Source organism: Cucumis sativus, chromosome 3 (assembly GCF_000004075.3).
Source record: "Cucumis sativus cultivar 9930 chromosome 3, Cucumber_9930_V3, whole genome shotgun sequence".
NCBI classification, from domain to species: domain Eukaryota; kingdom Viridiplantae; phylum Streptophyta; class Magnoliopsida; order Cucurbitales; family Cucurbitaceae; genus Cucumis; species Cucumis sativus.
Genome location: NC_026657.2, coordinates 35790233 through 35815142, shown reverse-complemented (window position 1 = coordinate 35815142; position 24910 = coordinate 35790233). Strand labels below are relative to the sequence as shown.

Below are 24910 nucleotides of genomic sequence, written 5' to 3'. Positions count from 1 at the left end.
ATGTGCATAACTTCAATAATAAACATAGTATTGAAGTTGCATCGACTCATGGAATTGGTTGGGCCAAACACCCTTGAAGAGTTAATCCCATCCTAACCATGCTCTCTTGTCAATCTCTTTCTTTCTTCACGTTTGTCATAATTTTTGAAGTAAGCATGGATCAATCCATCCTTTTTTGAAATCCATATTATTACATAAATGAGTGATTATGTTGATCCAAAGTTACAGCTAATCTAGAGATTAGCTGTTTCCTAAGTTTAGGCAGCTCTTGCCTTTTTCTTCATAATGACAGATATTATACCATGTAAGATCTTTGTCAATGTCTAGCAGAGAGGTCAGAAATGATTAGGAAATTTACTTTCTAACACACTAGAAAATATCATAAGTACAGTACTGCAGCACATTTGAACAATTTGTCTACTAAATACACATTGACTTGGAACATTTTTCTTTTGAGAAAAAAATGACTCTTTCTTGTACATCAAAATCCCAGAGAACTTTCACCTTCTTCTTGTCATGTGTTAGTATGAGTGGCAGTAGATGGATCTGTTCAAAGGGTTAACTTGGTAATATTGAGCGTACCTACTTTTGCAAGGGCAACACAGTGCATGTACTAATATCAAACATGTGATTGCAGGACTAACAACTGTCTGAAATTATGGTTTAGAAAATCAACTCCATGATCTTCCTCCACCGTACCCCCTTCCACGATCTCGAAATCCCCCATGACCTGATTCACATACAGTTCAAATGTTGATAAACTCAAGAACATTCATTAACAAGCACAGATGTGTATATGTAAACTCCACCGAGCATGCACCAGAGAAATGTAAGTAATGGACCAAGCTTCTTGATTACTTTTCCTTTTATCCCTGGTGTTGATTTTTAAGAATACTGGCAGTGAAAGGAACAAGAACGTCATATCACTTGCATAGAAAAACTAACCTGACGGAGGAGGAGGCGCACCACGACCCATTGCAGCCAGTTCAGGACTAACCTTCTGCCCTGCTTCTTCAAGAATCCCTATAAGTTCCTTTGCAAATCTGGCATTAGCAGCAGTAAAGAAAGTGTATGCAGTTCCTTTTGCTCCAGCTCTCCCTGTTCTACCAATTCGGTGAACATAATCCTCCAGAGATCCAGGAAAATCATAATTTATAACGTATTTCACGTCCTTCACGTCTACAGTCAAATGACATTATTAGGAAATAAGACAGCAGTTAAGTTCATCAAAAGATGAAGCTACAAATTTATGAGACAAATACCCAGTTCCTTAAGCAATCCCAATGATTTCTGGTCCATGCAAATCTAGTGTTGGTACTTTTAGCCTTTTAATAATAAGCAAGAATATTCTTTTCCATTCATATATATAAAAAGAGCAAACTTAATAAAAAATGTATACAAAACAAGAAAGGAGATGATGCATCTGTTAGGTACCCTTTTTTTTCATACAAACAGTTAAATCTGAGGATATTTTCAACAGAGAAATTTGCGGAATAACAAATTATAAGAGTGTATGTAACTGATTCTTCATGTTCTTCCAGGTTACCCATTCCCCACGTTCTCATATTTTAGCAAGTTCTTCAGTGGGAATGAATTGCTTGTGTGGTTTCAGCTTTGGAGGAAATTTGCTGGAATAGGTAAATTCTTTTTTTTTTTTCAGTATCTAACCCTTGTTTTCATCTGGATTTAGGACTCCCGAGCTAATGCTATCTTGTCCTGGCATCTGGCTATTGTTTTACACTCTTTTAGATTATTCTCCTGCTCTTCTTTTTCCTCTCCCTTCTTGCTTCGTCTCCTCCATCTAAATGACATTTTCTCCATTTATCATTCTGAGATGGTAAAAAATGAAGGTGTTTTTTTTTTATGAAACGTGAAGGTGTTGAAGAAAGTGTATTGAGCAGCTCCTCCTAGGGAAATCCATACCCATCAACTTCATCCGAGGTTTGTTTTGTTTGCCTTCTCATCATAACCATTTACTTTCATCCTTTTGAAGCCTCACATATAATCAACATGCTATTTTCAAGAACATAAAATCAACATGGAGTTTCTGTTCAGCCCACCCAGGGATAGAAGCAGGTTACATTGGGTTTTTGGCGTATTGGCTTTTCAGCAAAATATTTGGTCCCAACAGTAAAGGCACACGTTCAGAGTGTTAGGTGGTTCAACACCTCCCTTCAGGTTTTCAACTTCTTCCTTATTTTGAGATATTACTCTGCTTATGCTTGAGATAATTTGGATCATTATCGTAATTAAGGTGGTTTGTCGGGACCCGTATCTTTAGTTCTTATTGTTCCTAATGGACATTCTGTTGAGCACATCTCTAACGACTACTGTAAAAGGCCACACCTTACAATTTTCACATCGAAGACATACCTAAACCACGAGCAGCAACATCTGTAGCCGTCATTATAGGACTCTTGCCAGACCTAAATTCTGAGAGGACCCAATCCCTTTCTGCTTGACTCTTATCGCCATGAATTGAAAGTGCAGGCCAACCATCCATCCGAAGCTGTCGAGTAATTTGATCACATCCTTTCTTAGTATCCATAAAGATCAGGATTCGACTCCCATCCATGATATCCTCTAGTAATTTCACCAATCTGAAAAACTAGTCAGTACCATTTACTTCCCATCATACCCTGACAGGCGTTTGGGGAATTATGGTCACCTAAAAAGCAAATGAACCACACAAACTACTCACTTGTTGTATTTCTGGTTTTCAGAGACAATATCGACATGTTGACGTATGGCATGGTTAGCTTTCAAATCTGGAGAACCAATGATGACCTGTGGAAATTATTTTTTATTTTTAAAAGAAAAAAGAAGTCAATAACGGCATAAGGAATGCTAAAAGACCACCTCCCTAGTCTCTCCACAAGAGAAAGAAAACTAATAGATTTATATTTTGGGGAAAGAATCTTGAAATTACCATCCACAGCAGTTATCCTGAAAAACGAAACTTTATTTCACGGTGGAATCCTTTGTCATGAATTTAAAAAATAAAACTGGTATGCTATGGAAAAAAGAGAACTAAATGAACCTCACTTTTTTTTTAGAATTTAAAAAAGAACAAGGTAAATTTTGCAACATAGACCACATTTATGTCCCTGAAGAAGGAATATGAGTTGAAGTTGTTTTTACCTTGTATGGATTGTAAAGAAACTGTCTGGCCAATTGTTCAACTTCTTTAGGCCAGGTAGCACTCCAGTACAAAGTCTGTCTATCAGGTCGAATCTGTATTGAAATAAAATAGCATTTAAGAAAATTTTAACAATTAGGCACAACACAATTAAGTGTCATCACCAACTAACCCATAAAAAATGAGCACAAGTAAAGCCACCCAAAACACACATAAATGCCTGGCTCAAAAGCTGGCTGTCAACCAGGACTGCACCAGAAGCCAAGAAAAATGAAATTCAGTTTTAACAAATCTTCTGAACAGTTGGATTGATTTAGAGTCTGCAAATTTATTATACATGATCTAATTCCAGAAATCAAACTGAGATGAAAAGTGTCACAACTAATAAATTCCTAATGAATATCAAAAGTCAGAACATTTGGTTTGCCTATTTTGAATGATTTTTTTTCTTGTCTGTTAAAAAAGGAAAAAAAAAAAAAAGTTAACAGTAGGCATAAAACCATTAGAACAGGTATTAAACATTAATGAGCGAGGCAAAAGACAATTGGACAGTAGTATAAAAGCAAAAAAAGACTACAAGTGAACACAGGACAAGAAGAATATCAAGTTGCAAAAAGCCCAAAACTGAGTTTTTGAACAAAGCAGAGGTCCCAAAGAAACAAAAAGTTTTCATTTTTACTTGATATTTTCTGAAAACTGTACCTTTGATCTATCAAACCTATGAAAATAATAAGTACAATATAACAATAATGTGATTACATTTAGAGTACAAGAACTTAAACCTGTGAAACAATTTTTCGTATTTGAGGGTCAAATCCCATATCTAGCATCCGATCAGCCTCATCCAGCACAAGGTAAGTGACCCTTCGCAAGTTTGTATGATGTGACTCCATCATATCAATCAACCTCCCCGGTGTAGCAATTACAATTTCAACTCCTGATTTTAGTTTTTTAAAAAATCAAAAAAAATCTCACAAGGTTAATTACAAAAAATCAGGAGGCGAAAGGATATCTAATTAATCAACCATGAATGTAAAGAAGAAAGTGTTCACTGACACCTCAAACTTTGGTTAGGATAAGAGTATGAACATCTTGAACTTAATTCACCATCTACCTTTTTGAAGATCACGCACTTGAGGTCCCTTGGGAACACCACCATATACGCATGTGTTCTTAATCTTTGATGATGCACCAAATTTTGTAGCTTCTTGTTGTATTTGAACGGCAAGTTCACGAGTAGGAGCTAGAACTAACACAATTGGACCATCTCCAGGAGCTGAGAAATATTATAAAACGAAAATAAAAATCATTTGATTTGAAATAAAGACCACAATTAGACATTTACTACTTTACACACTATCTCCTTACAAAGAATTGGCTGGGCATTGACATGGACAATTGCAGGTAAAAGGTATGCAAGCGTCTTCCCTGACCCCGTTTCAGCAATACCAATGAGATCTCGACCTTTGAGGGCCATTGGCCATCCTTGTGACTGAATAGGAGTAGGTTCAGTGAAGCCAGCTTTGGCAATTTCTTGCATGACATAATCTGACACACATAATATGTTCAAAAATCTTCGCATGCATTAATTATAAAAAAAGTTGAACAACTGAACATTAACAAACTCAAGTCATATAAAAAATAATGCAAATACAGAATGTAGCAGAACTGTTGAATGTTAGGATGAGAAGTCAAAATCTAGTTTGTAAAAATAAGTTTTTTCTTGAGATAAGTACCAGGAAATCCAACATCGCGGAAAGACTTGACTGGTTTTGGAACATCACGACCTTCTACAGTAATTTCCCTCCTTTGGCGATATTCCTCAACCTCTCTCTCTGTCATTGCTGCCACTGATGGTGCCTCAATGTAGAAGTTCTTCTCAAAATGAGGCAATCCATCCAAATCCAACTTTTTTGGTGCTTCAGATCCATAATAATCACTCTTGCTAGAGGAGGATCGTACTGAACCACCATAGCCTGTTGATCCACCATAACCTGAATCACTGCAGCAGCCAAAAAAACATATTGAGAGTCATTATTTAAGGGAAAGAAACAAGAAGCACCAATATGGTTATCCTAAGAAGAATAGGGAAGACAAGACATCATTTTTCCTAAAAGAACATGATGCTATAATCACAAAAAGAAAACATAGGAACAGTTAATTTAAAAGATTATTATGATTAAAAACTTCATAGATTTGTAAGTTGAAAGTACTTTCTATGCAATTGTGGAACCAAACGAGATGAGTGATTATGGCTTAAAGAGTGATTTTGTAAAGAGTTGGCATCTTCTACAAGAAGAAATATGGAAAAGATTAAACATTGAAGACTGAAGGTAGAAAGTTTATTGATCTTTTGAAGCTGCTGGAGAACATTCATGCCAGGGAAAAAATGGTGAGAGGATTAGGGATATTCATTTTCATTGTTTTGGATTTCAAAAGGGAACTTAATTCTATCAAAAAAGAAAGAAGGGAATTTTTGGAATGGGAAATGCTCTAGAAAAATTAACGTATTTGATTCTTCAGCTTCTTATTAGGTCCTAAAATCTAAATATGTCAAATAAGCTTCAGAGGAGATGTCCAATGATGGTTTTAATCGGTTGATCTCTACTTGAGAGTTGGTGAATTTTTGGATCATCAACTTTTTCACTGTCCTCATTGTAAGAAGTTATGGACTCTCTTTTCCAAATCTTTGGTCTATCCAATGAAGAACAAACATAGATACTGGATATAGGATACAGCAATAAGCACTTTTAAAAAACTAGGATACAAATACATTAAGAATACCATTTTTTAAAAATATCATTCTAGGATATATGTAAATTTAACATAAAAATACTAAATGTAATCCACTACGAAACATAGAATGTCAAATTATGGAAATAGTAAAAAATACAATACAAACACTAAAATATTATACAAAAAGCAACATTGGTGTTATTAAGATACACTTTTAAATAAATCAATAAATAATTAAAAAAAAAAAAGGTTAGTGGCACACCGGAGTCAAATCAACCCAAGAAAAATATTGGAGGGAGAGGTATGAAGAAAAAGGAAGAAGATGAAGTTGAACTATAGAAGATATTTAAGTTGGTTATTTTTTGCATGACCTCATGAGGACTCAGCCGTGAAGATAAAAATTAGATGATACTAGAGTATGGTCTTTTATTTTTTTTATTTATATTTATTTTCTTTTAGGTTTGGGCTATGGCAATGACCTTTTCAAAAAGAATACTCAGTTTTGAGTTGGGAAAGATTAGATGGATTGCTTTTCTTTAAAAAAAAAATGTTTAGTGTCCCAACTCACACGTTTGGAAGGGAGCACGCGTATTTGATATTTTTTTAAAAAATACGTCAAATCACGTAGATACTATTTGGGAAGTCTTTGAGCATATTCTATTTGGGAAGTCTTTGGGCGAATTGAAATCTGATATTGTCCGATATTGACTCTCTGCAATTAAATGAGGTATTTGTGCTTCACAGCCAAGAACTTTCAATGTATTAGAAAGTATTGTGTTTCATATGCTTTGTGGTCATAAGTTCAAGAGGAAAGCAAAGAATCTCTGGGCATGTTATGTGAATTCAACTCTTGGGTGATATGTATTGGGAAGAGAACAACAAAATATTTAATGAACAAGCAAACAATTGGAGATATGTATTTGAAAACTTAGATAATACAACCACAACATTTAATAAAAATACTCTATCTCCCAACATAAAACAAATCAATACAAGACTAAACAAGAGATAAGGCTTTTTACATAACAGCAGTGATATTGATATATCCTCAGGCAACTAAGAGGTGGGAAAATCAAAATTTTGAGTTCTCAACAGAAGAATAAAATAATGAAAAGGGTGGAGAGGCTGAAGACAAAGCCAAGTGAAGAAACAATAACTAACAAGTTACAATTGAAAGATCTTAGCATTTGAAGTTCTTTAATGTTGGTTTCTATATCTAAGAAAAAAAGAAGAATTGGCTAAAGTAAAGACAAAGAGGAAGCTAACTCCCATTAAGGAGGGCCCTAAAACAATAGATCAGACAGGTCGCTCCCCCTCCCTGTGAACAAAAGACACAGAGACCAGGAAGTTTCTTGAAAAAGCCACGAGTATAGGGAAGAATAGTTAAGAAATCGGTTTCAAGGATCTCTCAGAAAATGGCACAACCATTGTCTTCTACACAAAAGTTAATAAAAGAACAAAATTCGAGAGATAGGAAGAGATTGACTTCCATGGATTCATAAGGGTGTCCTTAGAAGCTAAACTAAAATCTTGGTCAAGAGATGAAACCCAAGAGAAGTCATGAAGCATGAGGTTCTAAACAGACCACCATAGCTACTTTAAGAGAAATGCCACATCTTTATGCATATGCACAAACTTCTTATGCTTAAATCATCCACCACAATAGATTGACGCAGTTCCAACTCACTAAATGAGACCCGAGACCCACTTCCCTCATCCCATTAAAAACCTCTCACGACCTTTTCCAAGTGTACTTTCAGCATGACGGTTATTTAAATCTGTTTTACAAATGCACTTTTGAAGATTAATCAAGTTGCTCCATATTACTTAAACATTTTATTCCATAGCCAATATTTTTGGATATTGGATGACTTCGACAATTGATTTAGAAAGATAACAAACAGAAACCCAACTGATCAATGAAGAGAAACAAGATTTATAAATAATTCTCGAAACACGTTCACACTCAAAATGAAATGTGAAGGGGGAAAAACTTCATTTTCCAAACCAAAAACAGCTTTTAAACTCAACTCCTGAATAGTGTATCTTCTGGGTAGTCACGAAATCAAAAACTTGTTGGAATACGGTTTAATCCTTGCTTTAGGAGTAATGGTTAGAGGGAAACAGTAGAATCATTTTAGGAAACTGATACAGCATTCGCAAGAAATAGTGGCACTAAAGTTTTCGCAAGACCTTATCTTCAGCAATTAATTCCAGTAAATGTTTCTGAATTCCAAAAAAAAAAGAAAAGAAAGAAAGAAAAGTTCCAGCCATTATCGGGTACTAATCAATCAGCTGCGCTGTAATAAACTTAAAGCAGCAAAACCCCATTACTCAAAATGAGAAAGTCCTCATCGTCGTGAAAATTAAGTAAGCTCGCAAAACCTAGGTGCATTAAAAAGCTTAAAATTGAAAGCAAAAGAAACCGAAACCCACATTCGAATGCGTTAACAAGGAAAAGGATGAAGCTAGAGTTACCTTCTTCGGTCGCGGTAAGAAGTGGGATCGGAGGAGCGGCTGTCGTAGCGACTCATGGCGCAGGAGTTCGCCGGAAAGAAGTTGACGAGGTGGGAATTTAAGGGTTTTAGAAGGTGTCTGTGTTGGGTGAAGGCGAAAAAACGAACAACGGAGGACTCTCTGTGCCCTTCCCTCGATCGACTTCGAGGTTTGCTAATCTTACGGCTATGTTTTTCTTCTCGGCTCACCCCGCCTATTAGAGTTCGCCACGTACTATAGAGGTGTCCTTCAGTTTTATTGTTAAGTTTCCATAGAAAATTAGGATAAATCACTCTCACTAAATAAACTTATTATATATTAAGTTTTATTGTTCAGTTTCCATACAAAATTAGGATAAATCACTCTCACTAACGTGGGATTGTAGGAAGCAAGCTCCTTAGGGAACAGACATGCAAACCAAGGCAGCATCAATCACTCAAAGAATGAGATGCAATTTTTCTAAGCGTAGGAGATAAATAATTAGATAGATATATAGATAGATTTGTGGCGATGAAGACGGAAGAGAGATTGGGAGTAAAGAGATGAACAATTTTCAATCAAAATTAGAAAAAGAGAACTATGAGACAGAAACTCTAGTGAAAGAAGAATTTAACAGTGTCCTGCAAAGTTATGAAAATGAAGAAGAAATTGAGAGGAGAATAATTTGAAGAGTACGTGAAGATGAAATTGTAGACTCAGAGCCACTCATATTTGAGTTTACTCCCAAAACAACTTGTCGTATTCAAGACACGACGAAGCTTCGACATTTTATGGCTATAGTGTTGCTTTCTTCTCATGACTTCAAGACTGTTTTACAAGACTTTGATTTGGATTTGAGGACGAATCTTTTAAAATAAGGAGATGATGATAATGAACCGACCGAGCATCAAATTATTAATTAGGTATTATTTAATAATCTTGATGTATTTTTCAGTTGTTTCCATTTTTAACACTTCTATGACATTTAAGTAGGGTTAATTAATCTTTTACCATAAATTTGAGTTTTATTAATTAAGAGGCTATTTAAGTCTCGTTATTGTGTTGTTTTAATTAGCTTTTTACAATGAATCAAATTTAGTGTTTGTGCTTATTTCAAGTTTAGCTAGAGAGCTTCTTTAATTTACAATTCATGTATGAGTTGCATGTCAAAACATTCAAGTAAGTTAGGTTATCTTATCTTATGGAATGTTCAGATTTTGTTGGGAGAAATTATGTCATTGACTAAGATATCTTAGGGCAATCTGTGTCTAACTCAATCCTTAGGGTTAGCTAGGGTTTTAGTGATCGTTGGAAATTAGGGATTCTCATTCCAAAAGGGTTTCTAACTCCAATTGGTAAAAAGTCAATATGTTGACTTTGACTTGAATTGTAAAATGACTATTTTATCATTTAATTAAAGTTAGTGAAAAAATCAAATATTTTATTGGATGAGCTCAGTAACTCTTAGTGGGCTATGTGGAGGATCGTGATGATGACACCAGACACACTAAAAGTTAATGGAATGTAAGGTGTTGGGCTTTGGTGAGTTTAAACATGAAATAATTGCATGTATTTTGTTTATTTAAAGAGTAACTTTTCAAATGTGTATTGATAGTTGATTTAACTATACAGTATTTGTTGTTTTTTCAATAATTATATTTAGAATTAGTTTTTGACTTCGTTAGAGGCATTTAAGGCATTATTCCAACAATTTTTTTATATATTTTTGGATGCGCTACTTTGTCAATTTAAATAAAATTTTGGTATTTATCAAAATAAACCTCCTATTATGCTATTCTTTAAAATACGAGTTTGTGTGAGAAAATCATAGGACTACCTTTACAAACAAGAATCATGGATTCGGCCCAGCCATAAAGTGTGATGGGCCTTTAACTAAAGACCCACATCGCAAGCAATTGAGCCCATTAGGCCCATTTAACAGCAGCAGTGCTTAAACCTCTCTGAAACCCACACTCCCATTATCAAGTAGAAAAAGAAAAATGGTAACTTTATCGGCGACTTCGACGTCCATCGTTGCTTCATGGGACACTCAACAGAGGCTTTCATACAATCCCAATGCCCCAAGAAACCCCAACAAGAAACCCAAGTCTCCTTCTTTTTCGCCAACCTCACAAGCCACCGGAAATGCCATCTTAACCGCAACGAACATTCGAACCAACCAAATTGTCTCCGACCTCCTCAACCGTCGCAATCCCAGCTCAATTGAAGGTAAATTCACGATGCTTTTCGATTTTCTGCTGGAAATTTCGAAGTTTCTTCTCTTTGGTTGATAGAAGTGTTGGGAGTTGTTGTTCAAATCGGGTTTCTATCGTGTTTTATGCATTATGGTGTTAGGAAATTGTAACTGAACTAGATTTCTGTCTGATGGTGGAATTTTTTGGTGTCATATAAAAGTAGATGCAATGCAACCGAGAGAAATGGAAGGTGAAAAGGCTTCTTATGTTATATTACACACTGAAGGCTTTTAGAAGCTAATTGATGTTGGTTTCTTAACAGTAGTAGTGGAAGACAAGGCACAATGGAACCGAATTTAGAAGATTTTAGTTAAAAGATTCTCATTGTTATTCTTCCAACTTCCAACTTTGAGATAATGGAATGTGAGATTTGTTAATTTTAGGCTGCAAATTGGAGGAGCCAGATGGTCTCTATTTGGGATATGATCAGTGGTTGCCAGATCCACCAAAGGTGCAGAAGCCCCGGTCTGTGTTCAATGCAGCTTCATTAGCATATATTGGCGACTGCATCTATGAGGTGCATTGGCAACTCTAACTTTTCGGTATTGGTGTTCTTTTTTAATTTTATGATTATGTCTGATGTCCAGATTTTGGAAGCGTTGTATAGAAATTGATTGCAATTTCATGCCTAGAATGATTTAGAATTGGAGTTTTGTTTTCATTTATGGTTTACCCTGACCGTTTCTGAAATATGCAGCTATATGCTCGCCGGCACTTTCTGTTCCCTCCGTTGAGTATTGAAGAATACAATGATCGTGTTATGGCTGTTGTACGTTGTGAAGCACAAGTACGTCAAGTCTTGCTCAAGTTAATGCTTGAAATGAAATAAATCATTTCCTAACAATGTACAAGTTCCATCTTTATAAATATTGTTCTCATATCATCTATCCTGATAAACTATCAATTTTCTATTGAGTCTCCGGTTGGCATACAAAAAGACACCGCAAGGATTGAAAGTACCTGAAGAGATAATCAACCAGAAACACAAGAATAGGGGAATAGCAAACTAGATTAACAGGGCAAGATTACTAGTCACAAACAACACCCAGCCAAATAAGAGGATTGTTTTCTCCACAGTGAACTATTGTTGAACACAAAACACATAAACCAAGATAACTAACCCTAACACAAAACAACAATTTAGATACCAATATTCTCTTGCCATATCAGCCCTCAGGACCACAGCCAACTACCCCTTTGTTCATAAAACCATTCTGCTTGTAGCAGTAGCATAAGTTCTTCTTGAGTAAGCCCCCTGTTCATTGGGGTGGTTGCGGCTCTTGAGCCTCTTTAACCTAACTAACCTCGTCCTCCGGACTCATTCATTGATCTTTTTTTTATGGGTCTCACTATCATTCCCTGTCTAAGGAAACATTGACTGCATTTGTGACTCCTTCGGAGTTACTCTTTTTCTAGCTTCTTCGAAAATTGAGATGGCGCATCCTACTCTCTTGAGAAAGCTTAGTTCCCTTGGTAACTTCCTTATACCGCATGAATTCATTCTTCTTTGTCAACCGTGTGAGAGGGGCAGCAATGGAGTTGTAGCCTGCTACAAACCGCCGGTAGTACCCAGTTAAGCCCAGAAATCCTCTCAACTTCTTTACATTATTGGGTATTGGCCATTCAATCGTTGCTATGATTTTTTCTTTATCTGCTTCAACACCCTTTGCTGTAACCCGGTGCCCCAAATATTCAATCCCATCCTTCACAAATTGGCACTTCTTTTTGTTGGGATATAAGCAATGCTTTTGCAGGAGTTGAAAGATAAGTGCCAAGTGCTCCACATTAGTTCCTACATCAGCACTGTATACAAGGATGTCATAAAAAAGACATCAATATAAATTTAAATATGGACGAAAAACCTGATTCATCAAAGATTGAGATGCTGTTGGACGTTGGTAAGGCCAAAAGGCATAACAAGGAACTCATAATGGCCCTCATGTGTGAAAAGTTGTCTGTTAGAACACTTGCTAACAAGTACAAGATCTTAATTTATTATAATAAACTATAAGAAAATACAAGATAAACCCAAGTATAAGAAATTTGGAACCTCCCTCTTGAGTACTCTCACCCAAGCCCTAAAGCACTCCACAAAATAACCTCCCTCCATTTATAACAAGATGTAACCACCCTAGTAACTAGACTTGCACAATAACTACCATTAACTTTCTAAGTATCTAATTACCCATATACGCCTAAACAACCTATACTAATCTAATTACCCTTATACAAGATAAACCCATGTATATTAATCTAGGTATCTAACATCGTCTTCCTCACATCTTCATCACGGACTTGCATTTGATGATATCCGGACTTAAGGTCAATTTTTTAGAACACTGACCACAAAAACACGGACTTAATGTCACGGACTTGCATTAGCTCGTTGATTATTAATATTGAAAACTTGTCGGGAGTCGTGGTCCTCTTCAAAGCTCTATAGTCTACGCAAAAACGGCAACTCCCATCCTTCTTCACTAGAATTATCGAGCTTGAAAAAGGGTTCATGCTAGGACGAACAATGCCTGTAGCTAGTATATCATTGACAAGCTTCTCATTCTCATTTTTTTGGGCTTGGCGATACCAATAAGGTCTCACATTAATTGGGCATGTTTATTCTTTCAATTATTAAACCACCAATTCATCCAAAAGTTTAAGCTGGTGATTGAAGGCAAATTTAATTATATATCACCAACACGATTCTATGGTTAACGTGTTGCATTGGGGGTAAACCATTGGGCATAGTGAAAATATCTTCATACTACTTTGGCAACTGCTCCAACTCTAGTTGTAACTACTCTACCATCTCTGTTACCACCAACTCTTTGTCTTCCTTTGGTCTCCATGGCACGAAAATCAATCAAGAAGTCCAGATCCTTCGATTGCCATGTCTTGGTCAACATCTTCAAAGAAACCTCCATTTGAGATAAAGAAGGGTCCCCTCTTAATATCACCTTGGCGTTTCCTATGGAGAATGTCATAGTTAGATCCTTCCAATCGACAATCATTGATCCCTATTTTCTTAACCACTTTATTCCTAAAACCATGTTGAGGTTGTTGAGTTCTAGTGGAAGGAAGTTCTCCATGATCGTCATTACTGGTAGTCCACGGTGACCCTTTTACACATTCCCTTCCCCTAAACTGCCTTCTCCAAGCCCATGATGACTCCATAATGTGTCATCGACAGGTTGAGGATTTCCAAAATTCGTAAGGATATAAAGTTGTGAGTTGCTCGACAATCTACCATGATGACAATCTCTCGATCCTCTAGTGTCCCCTTGATTTTGAACATGTCGGGTTTCGTCAATCCAATGACAGAGTTCAGCGACAACTCAACCACGGGACTAACTTCCATCATCCGTGCCTCCATGGCTTCGTCTTCCATCTCTATATCTTCAAGATCATCATATGCCACTACGTAGAGGCGCAACTCTTTGTTCTTGCAACAGTGACTTTTACTAAACGGTTTGTCACACTTGTAGCATAAACACTTTTCCCTCCTTGCGTGCAATTTCGAGTTTGTTCACCTCTGGAAAGAGTGTTCCCGCTTATTTGTTCCTCCGGTTCCAGGGTTGGTACCAGGGTGTGGAATATTTTTTGCCAAGGTGGCAGTATGCATTAAACGCTAGCTTTTGGGCCGGTTTCCAGTCCTTCCCATGTGGACCTTGGGTCATCTGAGCTGTTTCAATTTCCGGCCATTATATTGTTTAGGCCCATTGCTCTCATTGAGAAAACCCTATGTATCATCGGATCAAAACCATTTGTAAACGTATTCACTAAAACATCCTCCGCTATGTCCGATAAGGTTGCCAATAGTTCTTCAAAACACTGCAAATAATTTGTCTCCATTTCCTCTTGTTTAATCACCCAAAATCAAGCACAAGGAGTTCTCTGTTGTCACGGATGAAAACGAAGTATAGATTCTCTATTTTAACTCCTTCCATGACCTAAACCTCTTTTGATTTTCCGCTTATCAAAACCAATTCAAAACCTTTCCGTCATGTTCACAATCACAATCTTCAACTTCTCTTTCTTGTTCAAAAAATGCAGCTGGAAATAGTGTTCCACCTTGTAGAACCATCCATCCGGGCATCCCCATTGATATCACCAACTTTTTGAATTTGATCCTGTTTTGCCTTGCCGCTGATTCCCTGAGTTGGGAAGATTCTCCCTCCTCAGACTTCTCCGTTTCATCAACTTCATCCTCCGTTTGCACCTTCCTTTTTCTGGTGCTCACTTCCATTATTTTTGAGGATGCTTGTTGTTGCTGCCGGTCACCATACGTCTTAGCCAACATGTTGTGCATTTTCTCCACTTTCGTTTCTAAGGGTGTTATCCTCTGTATCTCTTGCTTAATGGCTCCAATGTCCACTTCTGTTGCATTGAGCCTCTCCTCGATTTGTTTTTGTGTCCTCTTGCTCCACTTCCTCAAAGTTCGCGACTCTGATACCACTTGCAAAGATTGAAATCACTTGAAGAAATAATCAACTAGAAACACAAGAATAGGGGAATAGCAAACTAGATTCACAGCACAAGATTACTAGTCACAAATAATACCCAGCCAAATAAGAGGGTTGTTCTTTTTAAAGTGAACTATTGTTCGATACAAAACACATAAACCAAGATAACTAAACCTAGCACAAAACAACAATATACCAACATTCTCTTGCCACATTAGGCCTCAGGACCACGGCCAACTATCCCTTTGTTGGGGGTGTGCCCTTTTCTCCCCTCCTCTTAGACATTTGCTTAATAGGAGGCCTAACTGACACTGAAAGTAGTGATATTTCACTTTCAGCTCCCACTTAGTATGCGTTTGTTATGTAAGTTGTAAGGTCAGATTGACTGATGTCCATAACTTTCCAACTCCTCATGAGTTTTCCCAACCCTCCATCCAAAAAGCAGGAAACTGGGAATGTTCTGTTCTGTTTTCTTCTAATTTGTTAACAATGGAGCCATCTTTAGATTATATGGATCTCAATTGTACAACCACATTGTATTTCCTCTTACTGATACAAGGTAGAAGACGTCTATACTCAGATTGATTTTTTTTTTTTTTTGTATTTCAGGATGTTCTACTGCAGAAACTTCTAAATGATAATTTCTTAACAGAGGCAGAGAGGTCAGTTTAAGTATTTAAGCATTTTATTACCTTGTCTTCATTCCCAACTTTAATGCATGGAACTCAGTTGTCAGTAAGAAGTGGAAAATTTAACTGCCCCTTTAATCCTCATTCATGTATATGCTGCACCCATGAACTTTTCTCCCCTGAATCCTGATTTGTTGGATCTTATAAACTTCAATGTAGGGACATCCTTCGATGGGGAAAAAATGTTGGTTCCTCCTCTAAAACACGAACCAAAAAACGTGCTGGTGCTGCAGTTTATAATCGAGCATCTTCGCTAGAAACCTTAGTTAGCCTCCTTTAACTTCTTGCTCATTTGAAATTATATTGACATTTCATCAAACAAATGTCTGAAACTTATTGTTTATATATATATGTTTTTATAGATTGGTTACCTTTACCTGAACAATGTGAAACGATTGGATGAAATCATGCAAAAACTTGGCTTCTCAACTGATTCATCCTTGCAAATGATTTCAGAGGAATCAAAAGTAAGTTTATTTATAAGACTTGCAATCCCCTTCATCATATTCTACTGGGTAAGCTTCAAGTAGGTGGATAGGCACCACATCAGCCTGTTGACTTGTGATTACCACCGGCTGAGTTCATCCTTGTTAGTAGAAAATTAAGATTGTCTGCTGTTATGTTTCTATTCCATTGGCAGTAGTAGGCATAAGAAGTTGGATTTTTGGAGAGGTCGAAAAATTGGGTGAGGATGTTTGAGAGGTGCCTAGATATAACGCTTCCTTATAGGTGTTGGTTAGTAACCGTTTTGAAAATTTTGGGGGGGCAGGGGTTATGCTCCTTGTGTTTTCTTTCAAAATTTTCTTATTGAGAACACGATTTCTTACCAAAAATGATCTTTTACTCTCTGAGTGTGAGATCATTTGTTTCCAACAGTAGTAATTCTCACACATTCTTTTTTACCCTTTTCTAACATGAACTCTCAACATTTTTTCCACCAGGTGATCAACCAAGGAAGTTAGGTGATGAAGAAAAGTCCTGATCATCGTTGAGCTAAACCATGGTACTGCGCTAATACTTCAAAACAAGATTAATCCATTGATGTCTTTACAACCGGTCAGAAATCAATTTTCGTGGCTATGGTTCTACATGCTCTCTGCATATCTTCCACCTTTCTTTCCAAGTCATAAAGTTTTGTGCAAATAGGCATGTTTAGTTGACATTTTTTGTTACTGTTTCTTGCTCTTTGTGTGAGTACTATAAAACAAAGTAATCACTTCCCAGTTCCCACTTATACCATGTTATAGTTTCTGATGATGTCTCTAATTTCTATCTGTACCAACATTGCATGGAATAGAGATTCCACACCTTATAGGAGATGTTAAGCTCATAATTTGGAATTGAACGTAATATGTGTTTGGCTTGTACAGAAGATTAGGTTATACAGACGGCAGTTTTGTTTATGTAGCTTGTAATATGTAATATCTTTCTAAGTGTTTATAAACCCTTTTTTTACCACTATAAACATTTAGAAAATCAATCCAAACATGCATGCACGGGCGGATTTAGTATAGGTCCAGGGGAAGTTCTCTTAACTTTATCGTTTTTATATAATATAATATGTATAAAGAAAACTAATTGATATTTAATATTTGTAGATAGCTTAGTCGAAACTATGCTTATTAACCCCTCACCAATCTGAGTTCAAGTTTTATTTATCTAATTTTTTTTTAGATTTTTATTTCTCTAAATTACAGCTTGAAACCCTTTTGTCGATAAATTTTCTATATCTTGGCACTGCATATTAGTAGTATAAGATATGAGTTTCATAAGACTGGACTTCTATAACTCGTACAATTATCAAATTTCTAGCTTGGAATAAGAAAACTGACAGACTAACCTACATCTACATGGGGTCTCCTTTTCTTGACTCTTTTTTCCATCCAACTCATTCAAATAATACCACTGTAGCTTTGAGGCCAAATGACCATTTTTGGATTCAAATCACACCCTAAGTAAGCCCGAGATGATCCAAACAGACAGAAATGAAGTCAGGAGAAACCCATCACTTGAAATTTGGTGAACCCTCAGTGTATCTAGAATGTGGAGGCAAAAAAAGACATGTTCCGGAATCTCTGATATATTCAAGAAGTTTCTGAAGTCAACACCACAAAGAAGATAACACAGGATGAAGTGATAAAAAGGAAGATGATGATTGAGAACTGATATAAACAATTGACTGTTTGTTGATGGCTCTAATCACATGACTCAAGTAGGCCCAACGGTGGCCAAGAGTTTTGGATATGGCTTCCTTCATTTAAAGATTAGCCCCTCTCTTGAGTGTGTGGCATTCCCATCCCATTGTCTAGGATAACTCTTACCCTTAGCCTTCCAATTCACACACACCTCTTCCTCATGAAAGAGATATGGGAATTTCAATTGGAATTGAGTTCTAAGCCTTTTTCATGCACAAACCTCATCAATGAACTATTGACGCATTACAGGCAGGCATTACATATGTTAGAAGATCATATTTTTTTCTACTTTAACATGTACTTCAGTGCCATCCGTCAATATTTTAATAAATTCCCTTAGAAAAAAAACTAGAGTTTAATTTGGATAACTTTCCAAGTGCTTAGAAAGTTGTTCCAAATAGGTTCATAATCTCACTTTTGTACCATTATCTTTATTCAACACAAAATTATTGAATATTGAATGAGATTAATGAGAATATGGGTAGTTTTGATTGAAAATGAAATTATGACAAAAATGAGAATCACAATTCATTGTCCCCCATTTATGGGACTCTTAGCTCAAATTACTTACCAAGCATGCTTTCAAGAGAGGCCACTCATGTTGTGTTCTAACATGGATAAGCATTATGTGTCATCCTCATCATCTACAATAGTGAACCATATTTTCTTTCAACAATCACACCCTTCTCTTATCTTACTTTGAACCCCCAAACATAATTTTCAAAACTATTGTGATTCTGAATTGAAACAACAAACTATTTTGTAGCAATGGGAAACAAAAAAGACACTCTTTGACACAAAAATAATAGCAACAATAATAATAATAAAAGAGTAAAGAGGTGGGGTTTCTCTCTTTGAAAACGTTTGTGGTAGAGATATGGGCTACCACTGTTTTTAAGTGGCTGAAGCTTTGGACCCCTCAAAGTGAAAGAGACTAGAAAAGGCAAAAAGGTCACAAATTTTAGAACATGGGGTTTGGTCCCATCTCCTAACCAACATATAATTTAATGAGATTTTGGAAGGGGTGAAATTGCTTTCCTTACCTTTCAATCTACCAAAGTTACTTCTAGAATTTGTGTGTATGTTTCTGTGCTGATATGAACGTCCGTTTTTTAGCTGAGTTGAATTTAAACGTTTTAAATTTATATTGAGTTTCTATCTTTTTTTTTCTTTTAGAGGTAGATTTATATAATTATTTATGAATTTTTTGTATTTATTAATGAGCACAACGCTTGAAGGGGGTGTTCGGCATGAGGAGTCGAGGAATAGAGTTGTTTGGCCCAATAAATTTGTGGTTTCATTACTCAAATACTCGCCTAGATGGCTCATAACTCATTAGATTTTCTAGAAGAGATGAAGTGTTAAATATTTCAAAGTAATTTTCAACTAATCAAACATCCCACATGGAATTCAGTTTCAATATTCCAAAGCATTTTTTCATAAATAACTTTCACAAAAATAAGTTTAGGAAATTGCGTCAAATAAAGAAAACATTTAGAGGAAAAAACAATTCATGACACCTATTATTTTGCAGATTGTGAATATGGAAAAATTAGTGATATCAGATGGCTATCAAACCCTAATCATAGGGTTGTCGACTTTTAAATTTACCACTTTTATAATTTAGAAAATACAGTGACATAGACTCTATTACTTTTGCTACTTTTACATGAGCCATCAGTTTGCTTTTGATTCATATCTTGAATTGGCTTTAAAAAACATCATTTTCAAAATGTCATTTTCATTTTTTAAAAAAATTTAATAAAAAATGCTGGAAATAAAAAAACAATTTGTTTGGCAATAAATTCCCAAAATGCTTTTGATATATACAAGTACTTTTCAGTTTGCTAAATATAAAAAAGTTGTTGATTTTAATATCAAATTATTGTAAAGAACGACTACAAAACATTACGAAATCAATAATTTAAAACATTATCTTCGATCCAGATCTAGAATTGGTAGTCGCCATTAGAACGTATTGGATGTGAGCTAGAATTAAGCCATAGGTGATAGTCATCAAACTTGGCTTCCAAAAGGAGTGGTCGGAGGTGGTCATCAAAGACAGGAGTATGTTGTCAGTGGTGGTTGTTAGAAGTGACCATCGACGAGTGATGGTACCAATGTTGAGGCATGGCGGTGTATTTTAGTAAAGTTAATGAATTATACTAATTAAGAAAAAACTAACCATTAAACACTTAAAAATAAAAGAACCTTTGAAAGGTTAACTTCATTTGTTTCTTTTAAATCAACTTTATCTCATAAACTTATATTTAACCAAAAACTATCTTTTCTTCCCAAAATATTCTTTCACTTTCAAAAATTAAACCAAACACGAAAGAAAACAAAAAGAGTTGGATAAAAAGAAAGGGCTAACACCAATATTATTTTTCATGCAATTAGGATAAGATGCTTTGGTAGCAAATTACAAAGTGCTATATTTCAAATCAAAACGTCAATTCAACAATAATAAAATAAGGACAGAGAGAAAAAAAAAAAAAAACCTTTTATTTATTTTAATTTTGATGCTTTGAAATTAACATCAAAATCACTAAAGTGATTGATTTTGATATTAATTATCAAAATGGAGTTAGGAGTCAACTTACGTGTGCCTAAATAAATAAAATTATGAGTACTGTTAATTGAAATTTTCTTAACTTGTGGTTATGAGTAATTAAAATCATCCATCATTAAATTGTTCTAAATTAAACAAACTACCTATGATTATGACCCTTTCTAATTGACATTTAAACCAACTCTTTTCCCTCCTTTTCCTCTCTTTAATAAGAATTGGCTAATCAATCAAAATTAGTTGAGAAGATAAGAGTTAGTGTGTAGATATATATTTACAAACGTTACCAAGTTTGATGGCTTAAAAAATTACCCTAAATTTAAGATTTGTATAAATTTAAATTGATATAATTATTAGTTTTGGTTTTTAAATGATACAACTCAAAATCTTGGGTATGAACAACTAAGTTAGTCAATTTCAATAGTGTTTGTTCTTAAAGTTTACACATTACTAAGAAATACTCTATATTTCCTTCTTTTCCGTCTCACCCTCCTTCCAATATTTGCAATGGTGTCACTTGCTAGTGGCCACAATTGGGGACGATATTTGTCTCACTTTGACAACAAAGTCATCATTAACGACATGTTTAAGTTATATATCACCTTTGGTAGCCAATTTTGTCAACAACAACCTCTAGCAACTCTCTACACTTGCAACTTTGTGTGTAATAAATCTTCGAATTCCATGTATAATAGATGTACAATGTATTCGAAAATTTGAAATTTTGGCTAATGCATTGGACATACAAACAAAATTTTAACAAATTTTAAAAGTGATTGAAAATGCTGCAATTCTATTGTGATTAAATATGTAATATTTTAAATTTGATTGTACCAACTTTATTTCTTGGTTTTCAATACATCAATTATAAAATAGAAGTACTTTGTGAAATGTTAGGAGTACTTTGTCACATATATAGACAATTTTTTTTATTAGATCATATGGAATCAAACCTTCCCACTACTTTATTAGGAAAAAGTAATGAAATTTGATTATGACAATTTGTCACTGTAAATGTGGAGAATTTTTTTTTTCAAATATTGATCCTAACTAGTACACCAATTTCAAACTACGTAACAAACAAAAACCGTCACTTTAAATTACTTGCTTACATATACAAATATTTATTTCATTAATCAATTTTCTCACTTTCTTACGTATTTATTTTGTTTTTTAGTATTATAGTTCGTCATCCTATGACTAGAAATACACTCCAATCGTAGTTTATTAAAGTTCAAATCATATAGAGACACTTGTACGTATTCTTTCTTTTGTCAAAATTTGTTGATAACTCAAGAAATAATTTAGATAACTTTAGATATTTAAATAATTGGACGTTTTTTTTTTTCCTTTTACCTAAAATTGTGTAGGTCTACATCATCAAAACCAATCTACATTCTTTTCCCCACAAGAAAAGGAAGAAAATTAAAGATAAGACAATTAGTATAATACCCACCATGATTTTATTAAAATAACAATATATTTCCTATTTTTTTAAAAAAAAATATATAATTATTATCTTAAAAAAATACACACAAAATGGGCCTAAAGAAGAGCCCACTTAGAAGAGAAGTAAGAAGGGCCCACCAAATCCAAGTTTAAATTGATGATGATGATGTGGACTGCAATGGGTACTCTAATTTTTGGTTGTGTGGCAAACTCATCCAAAACCCATATAACACAAACAACATAACCCCTTTCTTCTCTTTAATTCACCATTTTTCATGGAACTTGCTCCCCCTCCTCTTCAGTGGCTCCCACTTGTTCTTTTTCCTGATGTGTCATGCTGATCTGTTTGCTGATGTGTAATACCCATCCATTTTTCTCTTGCTGATGTGCTATTCTTTCCCATGCTTATCACAACTAGGCCACACGCCAATCATCAACCTGGGTTGGGTATCAAAGTTATCTTCGTTTAACTTTCACTTTACTTTTTGAAATTTATGTACTTAGTTTGTTAACTTTCGTGTATAAATCGTCTTTCAATTTATACATTTGTTTAGTTTTAATCTCTACGTCATCAATCCTTATTATAAAACTTTAAATGTTGTAATGAATTTTAATATAAAAAACTCTACTTAGCTATCGTGAATTTTGAAATGGATGGTTTGATTTTATTTATTTAAATAATGTAAGAGAATATAAATAATTATAATGACAAACTAAAGTTCTATCATTTAAAAAAATTAACAGGGAAGATTGGGGTTCTACAGTATTTATTATGAAAATATTAAAAAGAAAAAAAATGTAATAAATAGAAAGAGATATATAAGAATATTTGTTTATTGAGTGTGAAAGTGGTCGACAATTATTGGGGCATCTTTATTTAGTGTGAACAAAATTTGAAGTTTTAATCTAAAAATAAGATTCCAGAAATTGTACTTTAAAAAAAAAATTGAGAAAAGAAAAGGTAAGGAAGATGAAGGGAAAATGAAAAAAGAAATGAGGATGATGAAGGCATTGAGGCTAAAAGTCCAATGCGAAGAAGAGAGGATGATGATGATGAAGAAGAAGAAGAAGATGGAGGAATTTTGACGGGCCATCCCCTAATTATCTGGGACCCACCACATATTAAGTCTATTTATTAATTAATAGTTAATTAAATTGGATCCACTTATTTTTATTCTATTCTATCACTTACGTTTTCAAAATATAAAATACAGTGAGTTTAGGTTAATATCATAAATAGTTTGATTGTTATTATTTTATTAAGAAAAGAAAAAGAAAGAAAGAAAAAAGGGTGGGTTAAGGTTGTAAATATATTAAATGAATGAAAGTGTTTGAAAATGATGGGATTGACAAATTGGCGAGGAGGGGGCAGCTCCCACCTAAACCACTCTAATTCACTCTCTACTCTCAACCTACTCATTTATTATCAAATTTAATCCAAATAACACTTCTTCCTTCCGCGTCCATATTAAAAAGCCTCCAAATTATATAATTACACATTACTAAACTTTAAGTATAGTTTTTATTTAATTACTAAATTCTTTTCCTTATTGTATATCAAATTTCATAACATTTCGTTTTTGTTTTAGTTTCATTAGGTTTTAAGATTCTTACTTTTTAATCCTACATTTTACATTAAATACTCACTCTCAATTTTTAAATTAATTAAGAAACATAATGATGAGGTACTTTTAAAAATAACAAAATATTAAAACTATTTATAAAATATAGTAAAATTCTTTCTATTCATTTTTTTTTGTTCGAGTAAATTTGAAATTTGATTTTAATAATGATGAAAATGAATAAACCTAATTAATTATAATTCTTTAAATTTAGGATCCAAAAAACACTTTTACCTTTTATTTATTTTCTTCAATTTGGATAAACTTTTATCAATTTCAATCCATTTGACTACCTTCTCTTTTTCCACCGGCTTTAAGTTTTTAATAAAACAAACGAAAAAACCCATTGCATGCTCTTTAATGAATAAAATATATGTATGGACTTTTTAAGTTTATATTAAAAGGATCATTTCTATAATCACAATAAATAAATAAATGGACTATTATATATATCAGCCAGGATATTTTTAATGAATAAAATATATGTATCATCTACAAATATATAATATAATCTAATATTCAAGATCTACTACAAAATTCAATCCTAATATACTAATACCTTATTTATCTGTTTAGACTCAAGTACAAGTGAGGAACCATAAGTCAAAGTCTCCATAACATATATTTTTAAACCATTTTAAATTATGATTTTGGGATTAATTATGTCTCCAATAGCCTAATAGATTATACTGCATCTTATTTTTATGTGCCAACCATAGTAAAAATTGTTTGAAACTAAAAGAATTGTACTTGCTAAAATAAGAAAAACAATTTACACAATAGTATATATGGTACTTGTCAGGTACATTCTAATGCCTATGAAGCAAAAAGTACAACAAATAAGAATTTGAGTAGAAGGGTGAAGTTAGGTCTCTTCATTTTCTTTTCATAGATCACACTAGCTAATAGAAAATTGAAGGATTTATTCTTTTTTTGAGAGAATACAAATTGGGGGTTAGGGTTGGTAGAAATTTACCTATAACATGAATTATTATAATGTTGGAGAGATTAAATAACAATGATAGCAGAAAGTTAGGTAATGAAATAGATATTGTAAATCAGAGATTAGGTATATATATATATATGTATCCAATTTATAAATAAAATGTATGATTATTGACATGCAATAGAGTGGGATTATAAATTAAAAACAAATAATGTGTATGAATAATGAATAAGAAGGTTAGATTAGATCTAATTATGAAATGGAATTGACTTTTGAACAGAAAGATTTGAGTTGGGACCCATCAAATTAATTAAAATTCTATATTTTTCTTTTAAAAAAAATGTTAATTAACTTTAATAACCTTATAAACGGTGC

The 24910-nt window shown here is 34.2% G+C and overlaps 2 protein-coding genes across 2 annotated transcripts; one reads left to right on the top strand and one right to left on the bottom strand.

The window, feature by feature from the left end:
- Nucleotides 1–332: 332 nt before the first annotated feature.
- LOC101206160 (DEAD-box ATP-dependent RNA helicase 20) lies at nt 333–8576 on the bottom strand. Its single transcript, XM_004146777.3, has 10 exons — nt 8354–8576; nt 4876–5141; nt 4508–4687; nt 4254–4415; nt 3922–4076; nt 3142–3234; nt 2702–2787; nt 2374–2600; nt 946–1179; nt 333–730 (listed from the first exon to the last, which is right to left on the bottom strand). Exons 1-10 carry the CDS (start codon nt 8407–8409, stop codon nt 672–674), a joined length of 1518 nt encoding a protein of 505 aa, XP_004146825.1. The 5' UTR covers nt 8410–8576; the 3' UTR covers nt 333–671.
- A 1742-nt stretch (nt 8577–10318) lies between these two features.
- Nucleotides 10319–17157, top strand: LOC101205919. The gene is made up of 7 exons (XM_004146776.3): nt 10319–10579; nt 10989–11122; nt 11303–11392; nt 15675–15727; nt 15914–16019; nt 16117–16221; nt 16696–17157. The coding sequence occupies exons 1-7, from the start codon at nt 10351–10353 to the stop codon at nt 16714–16716; spliced, it is 738 nt and encodes a 245-aa protein (XP_004146824.1). The 5' UTR covers nt 10319–10350; the 3' UTR covers nt 16717–17157.
- The last annotated feature ends 7753 nt before the right edge of the window (nt 17158–24910 follow it).